The 22,875-nt window shown below is 43.3% G+C and overlaps 1 protein-coding gene across 2 annotated transcripts in view; it reads right to left on the minus strand.

Annotated features, from left to right (window-relative positions):
• Positions 1 to 22,605, minus strand: part of kcnn1a (potassium intermediate/small conductance calcium-activated channel, subfamily N, member 1a) — a gene marked incomplete at its 5' end in the record, with an annotated part of 43,235 nt that extends 20,630 nt beyond the window's left edge. The window contains 2 exons of one of the 2 annotated variants that reach the window (XM_084546166.1): positions 1,381 to 1,854; positions 21,188 to 22,605. In XM_084546166.1, coding sequence (XP_084402292.1) covers positions 1,381 to 1,854; positions 21,188 to 22,459 — 1,746 coding nt within the window. Of the gene's footprint in view, positions 1 to 1,380; positions 1,855 to 21,187 lie in introns of those variants that run through there. The other variant, XM_084546167.1, reaches the window with a different exon arrangement.
• Between the last annotated feature and the right edge of the window lie 270 nt (positions 22,606 to 22,875).

Consider the following 22,875-nt stretch of genomic DNA (forward strand, 5'->3'; position numbering starts at 1 on the left):
GATTTAGTTAGTAACTAACCTGTAAAAATGCAAAGTTAGCAGCTAGCTGGTGGAAAGACAAAGTTAGCAGCTAGCTGGTGGAAAGACAAAGTTAGCAGCTAGCTGGTGGAAAGACATAGTTAGCAGGTAGATGGTGAAAAGACAAAGTGCTATTGGTTCAGAATTCAACCTTAGAAGCTAGAAAGTAATAAGGTGTAAAAAGGCCAGTGAAGAGATAAAGTTAGCAAGACGGTGAGAAGAAAAATTAGCAACTATAGCTAAAAGAAAGAGTCAAGTTAGCCACTAGCTGGTGAAAAGACAAAATTATCAAATGGCTGTCACAAAGTCAGCAACAAGCCAGTTAAAAGATGTTGAAGCAAAAAGTTATCAACTGGCTGGTGACAACTCAAACTAATAAGCCAGTGACAAGTTAGCAACTAGTCTCGAGGCACAGTATAGCGTATGGCAAGTCATTTTTTGATGGCAGTATAGTTCTCTGAAGTATCTGAAGAGTAGAGCCTTAACAAGATCAAATGTTGCATGCAGTATGTCACTTTGATAGACAATCATAATAAAAGCTAATGCCAGTTGTGCAACCATATCAAATTCATAATAGCACCATTAACAAATGTTTATGATCTGTGATCTGTAGCACTTGTGGTTAACGGTTTTAAACACGTTGTGTGGTTTACACAAGGTGAAATACACTTGCTCCGTGGCCTGTCATACTGTATACTGCAGTGCGGTGCAGTTTCCTTTTAAACAGCCTAGTAAATACTGTGGTAGGTGCTGCTCTAACGGTGACTTGGTCACAGTGACTCCGAAACTAGCACAGTCCTCAATATTTTAATCTAGAGCATGCCGCATCACTAGCTAAAAGTAAATGTTGCAGTCTGAAGCATCTGAAACTTCATTCATATCTTTTCCTCTCATTGGCCTAATCATTACGTCTTATCATTTTCCTCCCTCCTACTCTCTCTCAGTCTAAAACTTTGCAACCTCCATCTCCTTTCTTCCACTATCCCACTTTCCATCTGCCACAACGGCTCTAGTAGTGGAATTGGTCCTGGGCTCAGCGCCAATGTGATGCCAACTTGCAACAAAAGTAGGTCTACAGTCAATAAATTACTAAGTGGGAAATTCGAAAGGGCAAAATCTGAGTTTTAATAGAATAAATAGCCTATTAGTCACTGTGCAGATTACATGGCACTCCTTTTTATTTATATCTGAGCAATATTCCAATAGCTTTGTTAGATAATATATGTCAGTGTCTGCGCTAATAATTACTCTTCATAAAACTGGCAGCTGCCAACCCCACACAACTCAAAAGATTACAATAGCATTGACAACACACAGTGCTCCCACTCATGCATCACATGGTGCGTTGCGTGGACAACCTACCTTAGTGTAAACCCCCCATGACAGTTCCGTCTCTGTCACCATGACAACAATCCCAAACATCCCAAAGATGAGTGCGTAATCGCTCAACCGCTTCCGCTTCTCAAACAGCGCCCTCCGGTGGCCGAGCTTGTAGCCGATGTCTCGGTTCTTCTTCTGGGGAGCCCTGCCTCCACTGCGCCCGCTGCCCTCCCTGACCAAGCTCTCGTTGGAGGCCTTGCTGGGGTCTTCGCCGGAGTTGCCCTTGGACACCACCACCTCCAGGCCAGAGCTGTGCAGCGTCTGCAAGGGTTGCGTCTCTGAGTCGAGCTCCGCAAGGTTGCGGCGCGACGAGGACGCCAGGCTGCCCACTAGTGGTCTCACCACTCCGCCATTGTACTTGCAGGTGTTCATGGCTATCTGAGGGAGTCGGCCACAGCTCTCAGAGAGGGAGGGCTTGGATCCAGCATGGCTCAGCTTCTTCTGCTCAGTAGTGGCCTGTGAAGAGGAGGGAAAGGAATACTATGAGAACAAAAATGGTGTAAAACTGACAGCTGGGAGAAGAAACACACACAGGTTTAGACTTTAAATAGAGCATTGATGTGGGAGTTATATCTCTGTAGCGCTGAAGAGGGCAAAGAGAGGAGGGATCTTGCAAAACAATTTTGGTTATAAAAGCAGACAGATTTAGAACTCAAAAGGACATGTGTCCAAATATGCAGAATAAATCAAAACCGCAATAGTCCCAACATAAATGGAGAAAAGAGACAATGTTGCTCATTAAAGTCCTTTGTTTGTAGGTTTGATAAAAATCACTATTAGAAGATCTTTTAAAACATCATTTTGTTTTTCTTGACTGTATGTTGCACATATACCCGCTTTTCCATCAAGGAAATGGCATCAGCATTGGATAACTAAAAAACAAATCAATAATGAATGGAATTTGGGGTATAAATAAAACCATATAACCAATAGTAGACCCTACAAAGTGCAGAAAATTGAATCTTTGCACTGCACAAATTTAGATATGAATGATTGATGCTCGGCATGACCCTGTTTCCTGTGAGACAAACACTCTTCCCCTGCAGAGATGAGCAGGAGTCTGCCCAAAAGAGAGCAGGGCAGGAGAAGACGTGGACCTTCTCCAAACAGGCATAACATAGAGCTTCCAAATATGTCAACAGGAAAACAAAGGACTCAAATTTTGAACTCAAGGACAGGTTGTAGTCAAGCTGAACAATACTGGACAATACATACATAACGTTGCCACACAAATACCATTTCAATAAGATATAAGAGAATATTTTAAGCTTCTTTTATGTCTTTTAATTTAAAATCACCTCCACATTTTTCTTTCTAACCCAATGCCATGAGACCAGCCTCTTCTTTGACTGAGACGTGTATCGTTTCTGCTGTTCTCGGTAGACAGGAGTGTGCAACGCAGAGACAGAAAATGTTCTATCCAAGCAGATGCTGCAGAGCAGTCACCCCAGAAGCATCTATCTGCCTGTCTATCCCCCGTCCTTCAGAGACTCAAGCAGATTATCATAATGGGTTATGAAAACTTAACATGGAACAGTGCTTTTTCCGAAACAAGTCGAGGGTGTGTGTGATAGCACTGCTAGCCCTTTTTATTAGCCTTGACAAAGCATGCCTAATGCCTTTAAATGTGCTGGTGGGAATACAGGAGGGCAGGCCTAATGGAAATTTACTAACTCTGGTCCTGTGATGCTATCGTCTTGAGCATATTGTGGCTCCATGAGAACAGGACTAAAGGTTAAGGATTAGTGCAGCCCATAGTGTTTCTAATCCCCTTTTCTGTATTAAATTGCTTTATAATCTGTGCCATTAGGACCCCTTTACTCTTTTGAAGAGTGCGGAGTGAGCGAACTTTAGCTTTGAATGACAGGAAAAGGCTGCAAAAATAGATGCTGATATGGCAATAAGGGTCAAGATACTGTTCTTTGCATGAGGATAAAATTAGAGCAGGGAGCGCTGAATACTAGTTTGATTTCCATTCAAATTAATATAACAGTAAATTCCCCACAGATGATGTGGATTAAAGTGTCTTGTCCCAGATTTTTATAATTAATTCTAGCAATTTACAACTTATTGGCAACAAGGATTGGAATCCCAACATATTTAATTATTTCTCTGCCATGCAGTTAAAAAAGCTTTGATACAGATTCTAACCTCCTTGGATTTTCTCAGCTTCAGGAATCGCTTATAAATACGAAAACCTCAGATAATGTATGTAGAGATCCACTGAGGAAATATTGTTGGGCTGAGCTTCATTGGACTGCATCATTTTAGATGGCTATTTTATTAGGCTTTGATAAATATTTCAAAGTAGTGTGTAAGGCCCGTCAGTGTTTTGAATGTTTTGGATCTACACCATAATCGGCACTGAGCAACCGCAAAATATCATTATTCCTTTGGTTTTGAGTGTCACAACACGATGTCAGTCATTCTCAAAAGCGAATTTCCTACTTTTGTGTAGGAGATAAATAACTCTGAAGTCCTGTTCTGAGCTTGGGAGTATTTTTAGTCACAACTGTCAAACCTGATATGCTTCATGTGTAAATATGGATCCTGGATGACAAAATCTGGGAGAAAAAAAAGATCCAAAAGACCACTATCCACTTCAACAAAGCTTGGGGATGTTTGGGTGCGAATGTATAGGAGCGAAATATTAGAAACTACTTTTGACTGGAGCGTTTCATTATGTATTATTCATTTTATACAGATTTCCATCATACACAAACACACATCAGAAGCAATTAGGGGTTCAATATTTAACCAACAAACCTTCCTCTGTTAACATCCTCTATCACCGGTATTGTAGTCTGTTACAACCACCATTTATGTCCACATTCAGGAGCAACACTCTTTGTAGGACTCTATTAGATGGTGGTACAGTTATTTCTTATGTTGCTTACTTTGCCAACCTTCATAAATACAGACCTTGAAGAAATTAAGGTAAATTCCTACACGCTATCTCAAAACATAATTAATTAATGGAAGCTATGGGTTTGCTCCTTTGTCCACTTGTGTGCAAGGAGCAGTGTCATTAAGTGTAAATAAACAGAAGCCTTTTCTCAAACTAAGACACGAATTGTCCGCCTTATTTGGTTTCCAATGACTACATTACATGTCCATAATAATTACATGTCCATAGATCAGAGTAAAATGGCTGTGTTGTGACAGTCATGGGCCGAAACAGCAGCCTGAGATGTAAATGGAGAAGATCTCGGGACGTACTGTTCCAATAATGTAAATGAACAGGATTGGTGATGGATGCAGAGAGTGCAGGGCTGCTGTTACAAGCTCAGCTTTAGTTACGTGTTTCTGGTGATCATTCGCCACTGAACCAGGTCAGGGCTGACCCAAATATGGGTGGGAACTGCCCCAGCAGTCAGTTTGTGTGAACACGTACTGTATGTTTCGTGCATTTCTAGATTGAAATGCACAAAAATGCTGTGAGATTCTACATAAAATAAGACACAAACTACAAAATTCTGCCTGTTCATCTAAGAAGCCGTTCACTGACTTTACAGCAGGAGTCCTCACATCACTTTCCAAAACCTCAAAGCACTCCATCAGTTCCATACTCTCTCTCACTCAGCCAGCTAGACCAAGCTTTTTCGCTGTTTGCATTTCCCCTGCAACCAGACTAAGCAGTGCGGTGGAAGGACATGGTGGGCCAGCATGCCCTTGTCTTCCCCTGATGCCCCCACAGAGGAGACACGGGGAGGGTGCCTGTCCAGCCAACCAACGGCTCAATTTCATTCTGAATAGCACGCCGCATCCAAGCTCTATAAAATGGAGACTCATAATCAAATTGAAAAGCCTCAGTGCAGAACAGTTTAAATGAAGGCAACTCTCCGCCTTGCTCCTGTCTCTCTCTTTCTGTCTCACTTTCCAGCCAACTCAAATCTAATAGAAAATCCTTACTCTCTAATGCGGGATGGGGCTACTGTGCAGTACTTTTGAAGGCTTATATCCTCTAAAAATGGAACTGTACATTAATGTGTCAGTTCTGTATGCGTGTGTGTATGTTTGTGAGTTGGAGCATGTGGGTGCCAGTCTGTTTAATTTTGTGTGTGTGTATGTGTGTGTGAGTGGGTTGATGTGTGCATATGTGTGCTAGCTGAACAAGCTGAGCCTCAGCCAGGCTCTGGATTAGGTCGGATATTGATGCAGACAGCATGTAGCAAGGAAACAAGCATGGGGAGAAATTGTTTGAGAAGATCCACGTGTGCGTAAAATCTGTGAACAACAGACAGATGCTGACAAGGCTGACATAAAAGGATGGTCGCAAAAGAGAAAGCGGAGGGGAAAAGCGACAAAATAAGGCAGAGATCTAGAAATGGGGGAAACATGATAGATAGAGACGACGAAGAGAGAAAGAAAGAAATGAAAAAGAGGGAAGACAGTTCCCTGTGGGGGTCTCTGCCAGCCCCTGGAGTGATTGAGAGCTGCAGGCTTCACTCTCCAGTTTGTCCCTGCACACTAGACGCTGTCACATTTCTCTGACAGGCCAGCAGGCATCAGGGCTCTTCCGTCCATCCCTGACCAGCATGTGGATCATTACCCAGCGCTGGTAAAGACAGGGGAAAACCAGTGGCTGCATCTTCACATTCATAGCTGGCAGTCTGCTGAGGTTAAGGACATAAACACTATATATTTAATGTTGAATCATGTTTGAGCATCAGATGTTCAGATATGATTAGCATAGGCACACACACATCATGTCTGAGGAATAAGCCATAATTTAAAATTTGTCATCTAGCAGGAGCAGAAAAGGTGAGCCTCTTAGAGTCTTATCGCCCTATACTTCATGCCCTTATATCTCTGCAGGGATGTCTGCTGTTAAATAATGGCTGCCTCTCCTCTTAAGGATAAGCTGAAGCTATTGTAAGTGTTTCACGGGGACACGACAGGCATAGGGATTGAAGAGGAAGACGATATTCAAAGTTTTCACTGAATACGATTAATTCACACATCTGGTGAGTGAGTGTATGGACAACTGCTTGATGTATATTAAGGTGAGCAACTCATCTGTGTCTGGGATAAGACCAGAATGTGTGTGTTGAAACATGAAAAGCGCATTGCTAAGTGTGTTTTCAACTCATACATTTATTCAAGCATTTCCAGTCCTATGTCTGCTCATGTCCGGTTGTGCATATTTTTCAGTGTGTAACATCCTTGATACTGCAAAGTGGTGTCTCATACAGTCGGCTAATCACAGTCTTCAGGCCATTGACTGTATTTTAGAATCTGACAATGTCACTGTATATTGATACTTCACAGTGTCAGCATTATCTGTCACTGTGACCATTGTGATGTTGTGATACGGTAGGACTTTCAATTCAACTCAAAGTACCTTTTGATCTTTAATAATCAGTTTAAACTTTACAGTGCATCAGAACATCTGGGTCATTGCCTGCCCTGTTTCCCCATCAGTAAGCCGCTATTATACCAGGAAACTATCCCATTTACCCATTGTTTCTCCAGTATTAAGTCAACTCCCCTTCACACTCTCATTTTATTATTTTTTCCCATGATCCCATTTGAATGGCCTTTAAACTTTATTATGAAAAATAATTATGGATCAGTGATCCATAAGTTCTGCAGGCAGTAAGGCCCGTCTGATGCTAAATGAATTAGGAAGCTAACGTAGTTGTTGTCAGCATACCAGCAGGATGGTGTTCTACAACTAACGTAAACCAGTAATGTCAGGCAGATAACTGCTAGTAACGTAGCATCATGTAATGTAATAATGTGTAGCTTTTTGTAAAAAAAAAAAATAACATGAAAAAGCACTTCAAGACAGAACAGCAGAACAACAGATACTCCCACTACCGCTGTAAAAACAACAACAAAAAAAATAAACATATTTTGAAGCCTAAATGTTACCTGGTATGCTAAGCTACTGTTGTCTTCATAAACCATGCATAACACATTGCTTAAATGCTGAATTTTGTCCAAATGAACTTGCACGTATGTTTTTATAGAATGATATGGTGTCCAAGTCACAAGTATTATCTGCATAAAGACGAAACATTAAAGAACATTAAAGAACCAGTGCGTAGGAGCGAGAGCCATCTAGTGGTAAGGTTGCAAACTGCAACCAACTGAATATCCCTCCATCACCCCTGCAGTGGCTGACACTTCATCTAGAGTCAGTGTTTGGATCATCCGTTTTGGGCTAGTGTAGAAACATGTGGGTGCACCATGGTGGGCTCTGGGCAGGAGGACACTCTCTATGTAGATATGAAGGATTCATTGTAAGCTAGAAAAAGTATAATTACAGGTAATTTCAGGTGGAATTATTATATCAAACACAATAATAATATTCAGTTCTACTAATTGATTCTTCTGAAACCTACACACTGACCCTATAAACCTGAAGAAATCAGAAGTACTCTTTGTAATATCCACTGATGGCAACAAATGAATTATCAAAATATAGTGACTTTAATTGTGAGACAGAAATTATAATTCTGTATTTTACTAAAAACATTGTGTTTCCTAAACTAATACTAAAAAGATACAGGACACAAACGGCAGCATCAGCTTCAAGTCCCGTGCTTTGAAATGATTAGTCTTGTTACTGGATTGGATAAGGATGGTCATGAATTGACCTCTGAGTGCTTCAGATGTGGGGGGAGGGACCAAATGAACAATTTGTAATGGCTGCGACATATCTGATAAACACAACCACCACGACCATCACCTCAAACACTAAGGCTTAAAAGCTCACCATCATTTAGTGGAGACGGTTAAATGTCCGTATGCTAGAGGTCTGCTGAAATTGTGCCATTATACCGTCATAAAATCTACGCACTGTAAATTGTGACAACATTAAGTTTAGGGCCGCAGTCGCCTCAGGGAAGCTATAACCTTTACTGAGGCAAAGAACGAGATATAAAATATGGGACGATTGCATTAACTCAGAGCAAAAACAAATAAGATGGGGCATCATTTAAAATGTATAGTCAATGATGCACATCAAAAACATGATGTGATATGACAGATGCAGAGGTATGGCTACATAACGAGAACTATAGATGGGTAGAGACGATAAAAAATGTCTGAATCCCTGGCCAAACATTCACTGTCCACACAACTTGCAGTTAAAAACGATTGTACGTTTGATAACATATCAATCAAAGGCTTCTAACAAATCTCAGCTGCCCTCAATCAGAAAGTAGCCAAAAACAACACCTCCACGGAGAAAAAGTACAGCAGTTCATACCTGTGGGGACATGTTATTGTTAGGACTAATAATGTCCTGTGGTCAACAGAGACACAATGCTATTATAATTAGGAACCAACCAGATTATCCCATGTGTTCATGCCTGAGTGTCTCATAAACTAGGTCCTGGGGAGATTGGGGTTAGAACCGATGGGGGGGTTACTTTTCTTGTGGGACACCCACCGCCTCATTAGGAGCAATTTTAATTTCCAGCAAATTAAAGGAGGACGTTGTTAGAAACCTGATTTATAGGTCGGGCCATAAAGGAGGGACTGATCGTGATAAAATGGTTAATAAACTAAACCTCAAAGCTGGCTATGCATGTATCAGATTTCTTCCTAAATACTGCAAAGGTGGAAAATAACTAATAACATTTACTCAAGTACTGCACTTTTCAGGATTTTACATCGGATATTTCCAGTTGATCATTTTAAGCCACATTATTATTCTGCTCTAACACATTTTAGAGGTAAATGCTGTACTACAGATGCATTTACTTTTTCAGATTCTGACTTTACCACAACACAATTTGGCCCAGACTTTGCACTTAAATAAATCCAGTAAAATCCAATTATGTGTTGATGTAGAGGACTGAGAAAGAGACTTGAGCTCCAAATTTGTATCTTTGCTCAGACATTACACACATATTTTTGCATTGATAACACATCCTGAAGATAGCATGTCTCTGGTGCCTGTTGTTGATACATCACAACAAATCTGCTTAAAAATGACACAGAAATGCACTGACCTTAACAACATAACACTTGACTCAAGTTTTTAAAGTCATCTGATGGTGGGATGTGGGGGTGATGGAGGGGTGTATTCAGCTCAGTTTTGTCTAAAGTTTCAGACTTTGAAAGCGCTTGACTTACAGTAATCAGATAAAAGGCTCAGAAAAACACAACATACCCATAAAGGCCAATCCATCTCCCTATCGCCACAACCAGACCCACCGCTCTCTTCATATTATTGATTTGCTTTCTAATGAAGAAACTGTATTATTAAGAATGTGGCCATTACATGAGTAAAGGCACGGCACTCATTACTAAAGAACTAGCGAAGATCACTGAACCAAAGATGGATGGCCAGCAGAACCACTCAGAGCTCAGTGAGCTTGCCTGCTTTCAACGGTGGTAAAAATGACACAAGAATGGAAAAGGTGTAGCGGTGAGAAGGTTTAAGAGAGCGTCTTAGACAACTCTGTGATGTGCTGTACAGAGACGGTAAACATTTAGAAAAAGAAAGTGGCAATGAGAAAGTGACAAAAACAATTGCGTGGTGTAAGCACTTTTTTTAGTGCAGAGTGAAAGGACACATAACTTCAGACTTGAACAAGATCTTTGAAATTATGAACACTTCACTTGTCAGAGGAATTACAAAGAGCCTATTCCAGGTTAGATAGATGATGGCGGAGTGCGTAATGTCAGGTGAAAATGTCCCATCTGATATTCTCAGTGTTAGTGTGAATGTCTCCATAAAACCTTGCTCCTTGAGATCTGACATTGTTCAGCACATGAAAATGGGAGCAGGAGAGCATTCAAACTTGTACTAATCAGCTCTCCAAAGCGTCCATTACGCCCGGTTGCTCGATTGATGGCGGATTTGCGCCGATAAGCCCCGCGAAACGAGTCCTTGACACATTCGCAGACAAACTGGGACACCTTTAGGCCAGAGGTCACAGTTTCACAACACTTACCCTTTCTTACATCACATTATCTAGACAAAAAACATATGCATACACTATATATTGTAGTGGAGTGTAGTATTTCTATATTGGAAGAAAGTTGGCGTTAAGTGTGTTACTCAAGGACACTTCAGTATGTGGACAAGAGCCCAGGAACAGAACCCACAAATGTGCCAACAGCAATCTCTCAGCACTCACATATACACAACATTATAAGGTCTAGTTTGGTATAGAAGTCTCCCTAAAGGTTAGTTTATTAAAGATCAACATCATTTCTTCAAACAATTGGTTCTGTGTGCAATCATTTGCATTTGTTAGCTCTGTATTTGGGGAACATTTAAGGCTGATTCCCTGATTCTCTTGTTCAGCAACTTATACAGCAACATAACTTTTAGTGTTCACAAAAAGTCTTTGCAAATTATCTATACTATACTCCTAAAACCCTGGCATGGCATGTGTCAACAAGGTTTTAAAATTTTGTATCAGCAACTCTTAGGCAACTCACTCTCACAGTGAATATATTGTTGTGTAACTGTAGAACAGGTGTGGTATTAATGTTTGATGATATTAACTTGCCCACAAAAGGGAAGCAAGACTTGGAGCCAACAGGTTGATCCCGGGGTGTTTTATTTTTTACTTTATGAAATGTTGTCAGCAGTGGCAGCAAGCAGCAGCACAGCTTTCAGATGAGAGAAAGCATGCAGCAAAAGAATGAGCAGAGCACTGACAGCTTAAGTACATCAGAGCAGGAGCCAGGACGCCAGCCACCGTCAGGACTTTACTAGGTAAAGGCCAGCAGGCACAACGGAAACATGGCCGAATTCCCCGAAGACACATCAAGTGGGAGATACTTTAGTCATCATTAATCGTTTGACCATAGCCCACTAGATATCTCAACAAGTGGGGAATACTGTGCCTTGTGGAATTGCTATTTAAAAATGAATGGCTCAGAAAAGACTTAGAGAAACTTTATGTTGCTGCATGATAGCTGGTGACCACCTCACTTCGTTTGACAATCCAAAATGATACAACAACAGTGCTGCATCTTTCACCACAATGGATTTTCTTGTAACGCTGGTTTGTCACTATTTACCAACAAGAACAGAGGCCAAAAGTGACGACCCATCTGCACAAATATGAGTATAAATATTTGTTGAAAAGAAAGAGAAGATTTATTAATGGGAGTACTAGCAACAGAGCCAGTTCCCAAATTCTGTACATTATATACTTTTCTATTGCTATCCCAGCAGTATAGATAGTGTTTTTCATTTAGGAGAAGATGGTGGCAAGTCAAATGGGCTTAAAGTACAAGAATAAAAGGTTCGGAGCCCTGTTGACACACTTCACAAGCAAACATTCCTGAACCACAGTGTGGAAAGAAAGCCAAAAGATAAGAAGGGGGAAACGAGGACAACATGGTAATGCACTCCTTAAACTTCCTGAAGCGACATAATCCGACTGATGTGGCAGCGGGCTGCTTTCAAAATGTTACGATCAGGTTATCGTGGCAGTGATGTGTTTTTTTTTTAAAATACAGCCAGTGGTGGCGGCAGAGGCGGCGGCAAGCAGCTGCGTAGCTTACAGGTGAGCGGTGCGCGCAGGCACGAGGGAAAAGAATTAGCAGAGCAGAGCACTGACGGCTTAAGTACACCTCCATGATTAAAAGGGCGTGTTGAATATGTGGTGCGTCGAGAGGAGTATTTAATCTGATTGCAGAGGTGGGTTCCTAAATTGGGCTTCCTAAGCTAGCTACGAGCCTTCGCTCCAGTCATGGTTAAATATAAGCAACTTCAGGTAGTGGTTAAGTGATTGGGAAGTCAGCGTTCAGACCGTCAACGCCCAAACCATCCACCACAGTCTCCTCCCTTTTAGTCAGGGTGCCGAATGAAAACCATGCCGTGTATGATTTATGAATTTTAAACCAAATCATTCCTTCAATTCATAATTCATACCTGACGGATTTGAAAGTACTAAAAATGAAAAAACTGTTTACAAGAGAGAAGTTGATTGGGGAATTTATATAAGAGAATTGACTGCTGTAATTGTACACTGGAGTGAAGAGTATAATTAAAGAAGACACTGCAGTCTATGTTGAAACGATGAGATACTATAACTGTATTTGAGGACAAGAACATGTGACACCCTAATGCTATGTTACGTAAAGTTGTTCACGTGTACAATTATCCTCTCATGCCATGAGTATATGAAAGTAGTTATGTGCTAGAGATCATACTATGTACTATATGCATGTAGCAGCTAGTGGTTTTACATATAAGAGGTAGTGTGTGTAGGAGAGCAGCATTAGGTAACATAATGTTTTGTATGATTTATGACACAAATGGTCTCTTATACCAATGTCCTTTCCCCCCATTTATCAAAACGACCAGTAATGCATGTGGTCGGAGACGGAAAACACACAAACACATCAAACCACAAAAGCCTGAAATACGTACGGCAGCTTACGTCTTCGCGCGCCCACAGGACTAAACCTCATTAGCTGACTGTTCCCCTGTTGTGACTATTTGACATCCCAACACAACCAAGGTGGCCATATATTCCTCACAGGCATTATCACCCTTAAGTGCCCCATAACCCGCGCTACAATCTCTGCAATCTTTAACAGATCGCATTCACCGACAACGGCATCAATGTAAAAACAACACCGCCCGTCAATTTGTATTATCAACCGTGATTTGATTGTAAGTCACTTGAAAACGAGCCCTCCATAAATTCAGGCTGAGGCCGTTTCTTTCTTTCCCCGAGGCAAAAAGAAAAAAAAAAAAAAACATCAATAGCGGAGAGAGATGCCAGGACAACCTATAGCACAGGACAGATCGATAGTGCAACAAACTCAGTAAAGATTGACTGGAGAGTTGCCTGGAAACATCCTGCTTGAGATTTATGAAGGGAGGGGGGACACGAGCCAACGGGAGACGCTGGAGGACAAGACGGGAGGAGAAAGAGAGAGTGATGGGGGAGTCAAAGGAGTCTTTTAGAATTTCAGGGTCAAAATGAATCCTCCCGACATCTTTTGGGGACTGAGTCAATGCCTTTTTCTACGGGGAATAAAAAAAATTTAATCTCAGACTGTGTTAATCTGGAAACCATTCCATTTTATCACCCATTTTCTTTACAGAGAAGAGACCTTTTCATTGAGAAAAGAGGGGAGAAATTATATCTACTCAAGCAGACCGTATATGACATTCCAGTGGAAAAATTACTGAAACAGTGACAAGATGAAATGAGATATCAGGTTTCATTGCTTCTCGCAATCTAACAGAGAGCCCTTACCATATGTCAGCCGGCTCTAGCATGCTCTGACTGGTGCAGCCGCCTTCCATAGACTCACACTAATTGAATATCCTTATCTGGCAATGAACTCCCCCTTTTTCTCCAGTGAAGTATTCACCCACAGACTCTTGGCTACAGAGAAAACGTAACACACACACACCTACTGCACCATATTGCATGGCATATAATCTTGTTTTGGGGTGGGTGAACCATAACCGGACCCCACACCGCACGGTACTACAGTCAAGATAAAGTTCTGGGAATTGTGCTAACGGCCTCAAGCTACAGAAGCTTCCCTTTGTGATTTTCTTTCTTTTTTTTTTCCAAGTTATGAAATTAAGTGCTGCAGTTTCTAATACCCCCTGGGCCCTTTAGTGTAAATTGATTCTATTTAAAAAGGTTTTTTTTTCAGTCTGACAGAAAAGAAGAGGTGGCCGGGGAGCGGAAACCAGTGACGGAAAATGGACTCGCACAGTAAGAGACGGGGGAGAGGCGGGAAGCGGCTTTGTCCGTGAAAGGGTTAAAGAGAAAATGGTAGTGACAAAAGGGGAACTGCACAGACCGCTGGACCATTAAGGGGTTAACCGTTGGAGGGAGGCCGATAATGGAAGCTCAGGCAGCTGTATAGGAACTGCAGCACGCAGAGAGACAAACACCATAGAAACCACTATCATAAACCAGAGAAGAGAAAGCGCGGGGAGAGAGGACGGGAAAACAGGCGCCACATTTTTCTCCTGTCGGCGCCGTGTCAAAATCCGATAAATAAAAACAGCATTCAAGTCTTAAAAAAACAAAACGCTTTTTTTTTTATCTGTTCCTTTAATAAACAAATCTGGAAACACATGCAGGCTAATTAACACATGCAGCGAGTAGGTTCAACGTCACTGTAAACACTACAGCGGACGCATAATTAAGCACGGAGCCCAGATGCTAAGACTCCAACCGAAATTTAAAAAAAAATCATTCCTGGAGGAGACTACGGAGCAGCGATACAGCGGAGGATCCCAGAAGAAGAGGGTCTTCTACATAACCAGAAGCCGCAATCGAATTAATGTGACCTTTAGCATCTGAAGACAACACTGTGGCTCCCACATGATAATGATATACTAAAGCTATCCTCCCACTCGTTCACTCACTCTCTTGCCCTAACGCTTGAACATACATGCAGCGGAACATAGAAACCAGAGAGATGCTCTATAAAACTGATGTTTTTCTGCAGCTGTGCCAGCTGTTGTCACCCTCAGCAGTCAACAGATCTGCAGTTCATCCATGATAACTGCTTTTTATTCTCCAGTAGGCGAACAGAGGTAACAATGAGGGGCTCGACAAAGCTGAGGGAAAGCAGCTTCATTCAACCTTTCTCCTGAGCCACTATAACTGGAGATAGAGATGCAGAACACACATGTACTGCTGGAATATATATATATTTTATAATTCCCACAGAAGCATCTTGTTTGTATAAACGTAACAAATAGTATTCACATTATAAACAGCTTGAAGGCAGGGTACGTCTGAAGCTGATCAGCTCCAGCTTTTTGTTCTTCACTGAATATTTATCAGTGGCCAGAGGAGGCTGTGATTGAGTTTTGCAGGGAAATGGTTGTGCATCATGGGCTGTAAATTAAGTAGTACAGCAGCTCAGGGGATCAGCAGTCAAACTCTGACCTGGGGGTATAAAAGAGAAGGAAGGGAAGAAAAAGAAGGAGCATGTCCATTGAGAGCTCCACCGAGCAGCGTCGTGAACGTATGCACCTGCGTTCACGCGCACTCGTAGCGCACGCGGAGCGAACGCTCTCTGTGAGGAATTTCACAATGGCAGGAGAGAAGCTTTCTAAACCTGAACCTTCAAGGGCAGGCTGAGAGCGAGGCGTTAGTCGATTTGTGTGAGCAAAGTATGATGAACTCACACACTTCTCACATCTCATTACTGCACCCTGCGCTCCTGCCGAACACTGTGTTTAACAAACATTTGAAAACAGCCAGCAGGCAATATTGAAATGACTCAGTGAGCTTACGATATTCCTGAGATATGCACGCTGGAAGGGCGCACACACCTGCACCCTCACACACATGCGGAGCCGTCGCTGCACCGCACTGCACGTCTGAATCTCGCCAGAGTTGTAATGAACGACAAATATCTCCTTAGAGCTGCATTACTCATACTCTCACAATCTTTTGTGTTGCGATCATGCCCTAACGCAGGAACAGCCTCAGATCAATAACCTAATTAGCCATAAAGCATATGCATTGCGGTGATACATTATATGCCTGGCATCACTTGGCTAGCATCTCAAAGGAATTACCATATAAATGAACTGCGGTCATTTATTAAGCAGAGAGAGCCGCGGTGGGGACTTGGCATCCAACACAGGTTTAAAAAAAAACAACAAATAAATCTAATCGTAACTTACAGCCCAAATTAGAAAACAGAAATATAACGAGAGGTCGAATAGTCAAGCTACAAATTGCATGAAATGCTGACAGAGTGAAAACATGCTGTGACTCCACCGGTGGAGTAAGTAAGCAGCGAGGCTCACGGCGACAGAGGAAAACCCCCCCAACACGCTTTCTTTCCACTCTTTGTAGTCAACTGGACCGCAAGTAATTCAATACACCTCTCCTTGTGCAGGCTCACTCAAATGAAACGTAAAGCGAATGAACTATATCAAGTGGAGCACTATTTGAACACCACTTACAGTAATATCGGTGTTTGTGTGGGCTTTCCTGACACGGTGCGTGTGTGACGTGCAAGCCTGCGCGAATCACATGTGTTAAAAGCCAAGTGTGTAAATCCAAAAGATAATCTCGTTCTGCACACGATTGCTTGACCGGCCAAACTCAATACCTCCAAGAGAGAGACTGCCACACAATACCAGGCTGATCTCTCCATAGCAACACACATGGTAACACAAATCTATTTCAGAGCAGGAGCACTTAAACGCAGCAGACGAAAAAAAATAAATAAATAAAATGATGAAAATAGGGAAAACGGCGATCAATTATTAAAAGAGCTCCAACGTCATACTTACTGCCTGTGTGCGTCGCCGGCTGCAGACAAAAACCAAGAGGCTCCCACAGCTCCCACAGCTCACACCTAGCACTCTTCAGTGCTAGCTGTTATCAGAGATCTGGAGCAGTGGCACTCCTTCGTCATACACAGAGGATGTGAGCTAGGATCTGCCCCTTGTCTGACATTTAATTGTTCAGCAGGGTGTGTTTACTTTGGAGGTGTTGGCTGCCCTCTCAGACTCGAATGCAGAAGGCAGTGGAAACACGGACGCCTAATGAGAGGAAAACAAACGGAGGCCCTGTAAAAACAGCGCAGAGATGACCGATAGAGAAAGTTTAAATCAACATAATGTTTCTCCCGGCATGAGCCCGCGTGCAAATCATAATAGTGTAAGCAGATCTGTCGGCATCAATTGTTCCAAGCTCCAGCGTTTCAGCGTCAGCGTTACTACGGAGCCAAAACAAACACACAACTGATAAGACAAACCAACTTTTTTAAAGGCAGCACGGAGCCAGGTTACCTCAGCATTTTTGCTCAGTTTAGCTAGAAAACGTAAGAGCTCTGGTAAGATTTCCTGAAAATGGTAAAAAAACAAATACAGGAAGTATTAAATAAAAGCAAGAAAACACTCCCAATAATACTGACAAGATGTGTTTCTTTTGTGGGAAATATTCAACTTACTGGGAGATAAAATCATTCAGTATTCAAAGCTCTTACACACACTCGCCACTACACAGGCCCACGCTAAATCCTCCCAGACAGGGTCAAAGAGACACTAAGTTGGTAGCAAGTGCCACTTTGATATACACTGTGTTGACCTTTCCCAGATCATATAGGGTGATTATACGCATGTTGGACTGCAGTTTGGCAGGAGCTGCACAAAAGCCTTTACTGTAATAGCTTTCCTCCTCTTTCTAGCCATCCATTCTGCACTGACACATCCAACCTCATGTTCTCCTGAAAGGTGGGCCGACGCTAACACACACGCACGCACGCAGGCAAGGCTACAGCAGAGCAGCTTACAGGCCTGTTGCACCCAGCAAACACGGGGTGACGTGACAGGCAGAACAGAGAGATGGCAACCGGGCTAGAAACATTTTTATTGCTTCTTCTTTTAACTCTTAATCTGCCGTCCACATTGAAGTTTTTTTTTTTTTTACTTCAGGGCAGTTTCATTCAAGTGACATTTTCGCACCGCACGATAACTAATAGAGTCGGGATACAGGAAAGCTGAGCAGAGCTGTCGGTCCGCGGGAAATCAACAAGCAAGCGTATTGATAATTAATCATCTGTGTCATTTTTCCAGCAGAAATAGCACGTTTTCCGGTTACAGCGTTTCAGTTGTGAGTTTTTCTCTGTGCTTGTGACAGTTGTATGAGGGTTTTAAATATTTGATCAGACACGGTGTTGTTTTAATCTGACTGCTTTGATTGTTGGAAACTGTAGTATCCCCCCCCCCCCCCTTTTTTTAAACTATTTTCTGATATTTTACAAACCAATCATACAATCCGCTTTTCATTTATAATGATTTCCAACTCAGATAATGTACACACAACCAACAGAGTTATATCTGCAGCCTTCAAGTGCTACGTGAATGAAGCAATCCCCACACACAAACCATACAGGGTGTTGCAACAAGAGACATCGCAAACAAGGAAGCCCAGTTTTTTTTTGTTGTGGTTTTGTTTTTTGCTGCATTTCTTGTCTCTGCATTTCAACTTTTGCCTGCACTCCGTCTAGTTTTAGGGTCCCGAAAATCTGACGAACTAAAATGTGAATAATCACGGGTTCCCACCGGAAACGACGTCTATGCATCCTCCCAAAACAGCCTTGTTAAATGAGAGCGAATCCATCGGTGTTTATGCACGACAGTGTCCCTGTAGGGGATATCACCATAGCAGTAAGTGGCAGACATTAGAGTACTTACACAGCCCATCACAATAGAAGCAGCAATGCACCTTTCAGAGCACAGTGTTGCAGAGGCAGGACACAATATCGTACTACCCGCCACCAGCTCATTGGGCTAGCTATTGAGTTTCAGGGTGTGCTCTGGGATACTGTAATCGTATACACTTTATCGAGCTTGTTCTGTCACAAGTGTTTTGTTTAAGGGATCTCAAATGGGGAGCGGTGGTAGGGGTTGTCTCATTAAAGGGCGAGTCAATAAGATGAAACCACGATCCCACAAATATCTGTGAATGGATCTCTTGCTGTATCAAAATACTTGGCACGGACGGATCTGAGCGAGCGAGGAAGGTTTGATACTTAGAGTGTCATGGGAGAACTTCTAAGATTTTTTCTTTCAGATTTTATGATTGAAACTGGATTATGTGATTATGTTTTGTAGCAATAAATTAATATATTTTAGGGATGAGTGTAATAGAACCGTCATAATGCCATTTTGATTAGAGTGTACGAAGTTCAACAACTTCTGACAACTTTGTTGGCATGACTGTGTCCTGACATCTGAGACCTGCTTTTAATTTCACTTTTTTCCTTCAGATGAGTTTAGAAAAGATAAAAAAAAACTCAAATATCATAGATATATTAAAAGACACATCATTTCTATAGCTTGTTAAAAAGCAATAAGCTCTAACATGGATCATTTTTCATTTTATCTGACTGTAATATATACTAGTGCTATATAGGCTTTGATTTGCTCCTATACTGACGTGATTGTATCACAATATTCTTATATTCTTGGTCACTTGTTTGTGATTCATATGAATGTTACACATCATCTCGCTTTGAACTCCCCCTACGATGCAGTGCAGTCAGCAGATTAGACGAAAATAAAGCCCTGGAATCTACTATTATTATTTCTCCTACCATGCTGTTATGTTAGCCTGTCTCCATGTACATCAGAACAACTATACTGAGCATGAAACCAGAACAATTAGCCACACTATTCTTGGTTTAGGCCTTCTTTCTCCCTGCCATTTTAACTGCAACAGGATGACATTTTCAACAGAAAAAGTTTACTTTCCCTTCAGCCATTTGGTCATTTGGGCGTTCTGCTGATGCTCCAAAAACCGAGATGGAGTTCAGAACAGTCGTGTCAAGGTGGTTCAATGTCCCACCTTTGGCTACCGGTGCCAGCTCAGTCCCTGATATACAGCCGCAGCATTCTAAAAAGGAGTCTGTTGGTCTCTTATTTAGATGCTGCACCTTCATCAATGCCTCCCGTTGTTTTCTCTTTCCCGTCCTGTGGTGTAAAAACTTCACCTTGACTGCACCGGGAGTGAACGCGAGGGGAGGGGAAATCATAAAGCAGTGGTGGGAACTAAAATTAACATACGTTCAAATTGTCACATGTTCACTGATATAAGCAATAATTAGCCACGTTTTCCCTCACCAGGGGGATAACTGGTGGCTCTTTTGTCTAATCTGGTGAGGCATTTAGTCAGCAATAATCCGTTTTATTTTTTTTTCCACTTCAAAATCCAAATTCTCCCAAAAATAAACTAAACGTTGTCCAACTTTTCAGTAACCGGACGAGTCAGCTCCCTTAATTTTGTCCACAAAATATTGACCACATGCTCAGCAGCTCTTTCCCAGATCATTTGTTTTCAGTTAAGACGCAGTGAAGCACGTTGCATTGAGAATAATTGCTTTAAACTCCCCACAAGACACCTATTTCTCCTTTTAACACATGCATGCTGGCACGCAGCGCACACACGCAGCCCTCCACTTGCTATCACACGTTCACATATGATTTCATTCCGTGCTGTGCGGGGATGCTTTAACTTATTTTGCCCTGCCATTAGCTCGGTGATGTGTTTTGATCCTTGTTGTCAGACTCTCTTATCCAATCACCATGCTTGTCCTCTTGATTTTCATGTTGTTTGGTCAGACGCAATAAACACATTTGATGTATTTATAGCCGCAAAATGACATATGTTCAGGACTGATATTATGCTTAGTATAAGATGTGGCATTACATGGTTGCATCTCTCCCAGCAGAACATACAGAACACATTGTATCAAGTGTGTGAGGTTAGGTGCATGCTCACCCTGGCAGGTACAGGCCTAATGACATGAAGCTAACCATTGTCTCTTGTGTCTGGAAGCCAAATTATTAAAATTCCCCCGCTCAGGTACCCCTCTGTTATGTGGAAACAACAACAACCGCTTTGTTTCTAATTCAGCTGCCGGGGAGCGTCATTTGAATAATTTCTGTGGGCTACCCAAAACAACACCGCAACATGGAACAGGTGTGTGTGCGCGTCTGTGTGTGCGTTCGCCGTCGCTTTTTTTTTTTCCTCCCCGTGCATGCGCGTTCTTGTGTAACCAATTGAAATTGATTACAAGAATACCACTCACCGGGCTTACATGTACCGTAGTTAGCTGCATCCTGGTAAAACTGGTTAATACTGAATGACGATCCGAACCCCCCCCCCCCTCCCCTCTCTTTACATAGGCTACACATACCACGAACGCGCGCACCAACACGAATGTGCTCTATCAAAATCATATGACAGGCGTGGTCACTGAGTGAAAACATTGGGATTAGTTTGTTTTTGTTTTTTTTGTCATTAGAGGCCAATTAGCTCCGCGATCGCACCGGGAAATGTGAGGGATCTACCTTATGGAGGTCGATGCGTATCGTCTCCTCTCCTTTATGCGGGCTCTCTGGCCACAGGTGATAGCTCGAGCCGTAGTTGGGGCTGTCTTTGCTGCTGTTGCTGCCAGTCGCAGACGAGTTCCCTGCGTACGCCTGTTGTGTTACCGGGGGGGTTACGCGGGAGTCGCGGCTGTGCGGCTGCGCCTGGTCGCCTTGCACGGTGTTCCTCCCAGACTTATTGCGGTCTTGTTCACAGTGCTGCGGACGCTGGGGACAGAGCCCCGGTGCGCCTTGCTGCTGCTGCTGCTGTTGCTGCTGCTGCCGCTGCCGCTCTTGCTGTTGCAGCAGTGGAGCCTGGTGAGTCCTACATAGCTCTCCTGAGCCGCTGGCGCAGTAGTTGATAGGCAAGCTGCTCCCCACCAGTAGCTGTTGCTGCGCTCGTAATTGTGGTATCTGTTGCTGCTGCAGGTCCTGAGTCTGAGACTCGAATGCTCTCCTAGCCTCGGTTGACTCACATACATTTAAAGAGCGCCCTTTCTGTGAGTTTGCATGGATTCCTTCAGGGGAGGGGTCCCTCTGTTGGAGTCTTAAATGACAGTGCTGTTGATGCTGCTGCTGCTGCTGCTGTTGCTGCAACAACTGCCTGTGGTCTCGGTGCCCTCCTGCTCCTCCTCCTCCCCTGCAGCGTTCCACGATGCTTGCCTGTTGGTAATTATTGGCACTCCTTTGGAGACGATCCCCCCTTTTAGATTCCCGGGAAAAGAGCAGAGAGGAGGAGGACGACGTTGGTGGCGGCGGTATAGGCGGCGGAAAAGGTGGGGAGGGCTGCGGTGGGAGAGGGTCGACAGGATGGGGCTGATTGTGAGAAAAGCTCGCCTCCTGCTCTGAAAAACTGCAGTGGCAGGTTGGAAAAACAGGCTGTTTCTCTGACTGCGGCGGCGGGTGCTGCTGCTGAGAGCCGGCCGGGGCCCAGGGATCCTGCTGCAGGTGCGCCGGCTGCCCGGTGCTGGCTTCAGTGCCTCGGTGGGAAGGTCGCTGGGTGGTTTCGTAGCTCGCCAGAGGTAGAGGGTCGCCGCTGTGAACAGGTCTCCGAGAGGGCTGGCTCAGACAGGGGAGCTCCTGGAGGCTCTGACGGTGAGCGGCGGTGGTCGAAGTGCGGTCTCGGTGGTGAGAAGAGGGCGGGGGCGGCAGGCTGAAAACAGGCGCGACTTGGTCTCGGCTCTGCTTGCTGCTTCCTTGCTTTTCGTCGGGGATTGGGTGCTGATGGACAGCTCCCGCGTACCGATGCCGCATCCCCTTGATCGCCTCGTCTCGGTGTGGTTGCTCCTTTGCCGTGCAGAGCTCCGACACCCGCTCATCGCGATCAGTCCCAGCAGAATAGGACCGACTTGTATCATTGGTAGATTTGACCAGGACCTGCCTTAAAACGTCACCGTACAGCCAAAACACCGCCTTCGACTCTATATCGGTCCGTTGCCTGCCATGCGCACAGGTTGCAGCGGATCGATCACTCCATACGGGGTGTTAGGTTATAACCAGAATGGGATGCAGAAGGTGTTTAAATCTTGCTCACGTAGTCGATCATTTTAATCCACCGCGGGGCGAACAGATCGAGTTTGTCAATGTTGCCATAACCACCCTGCATAATCAGAAATCACTTTTACTGCTACGTCACCCGAACAGATCAGGCCTGTCAAACGTGATGCCAT

This window comes from Chelon labrosus (genome assembly GCF_963514085.1).
Source record: "Chelon labrosus genome assembly, chromosome: 6".
NCBI classification, from domain to species: Eukaryota; Metazoa; Chordata; class Actinopteri; order Mugiliformes; family Mugilidae; genus Chelon; species Chelon labrosus.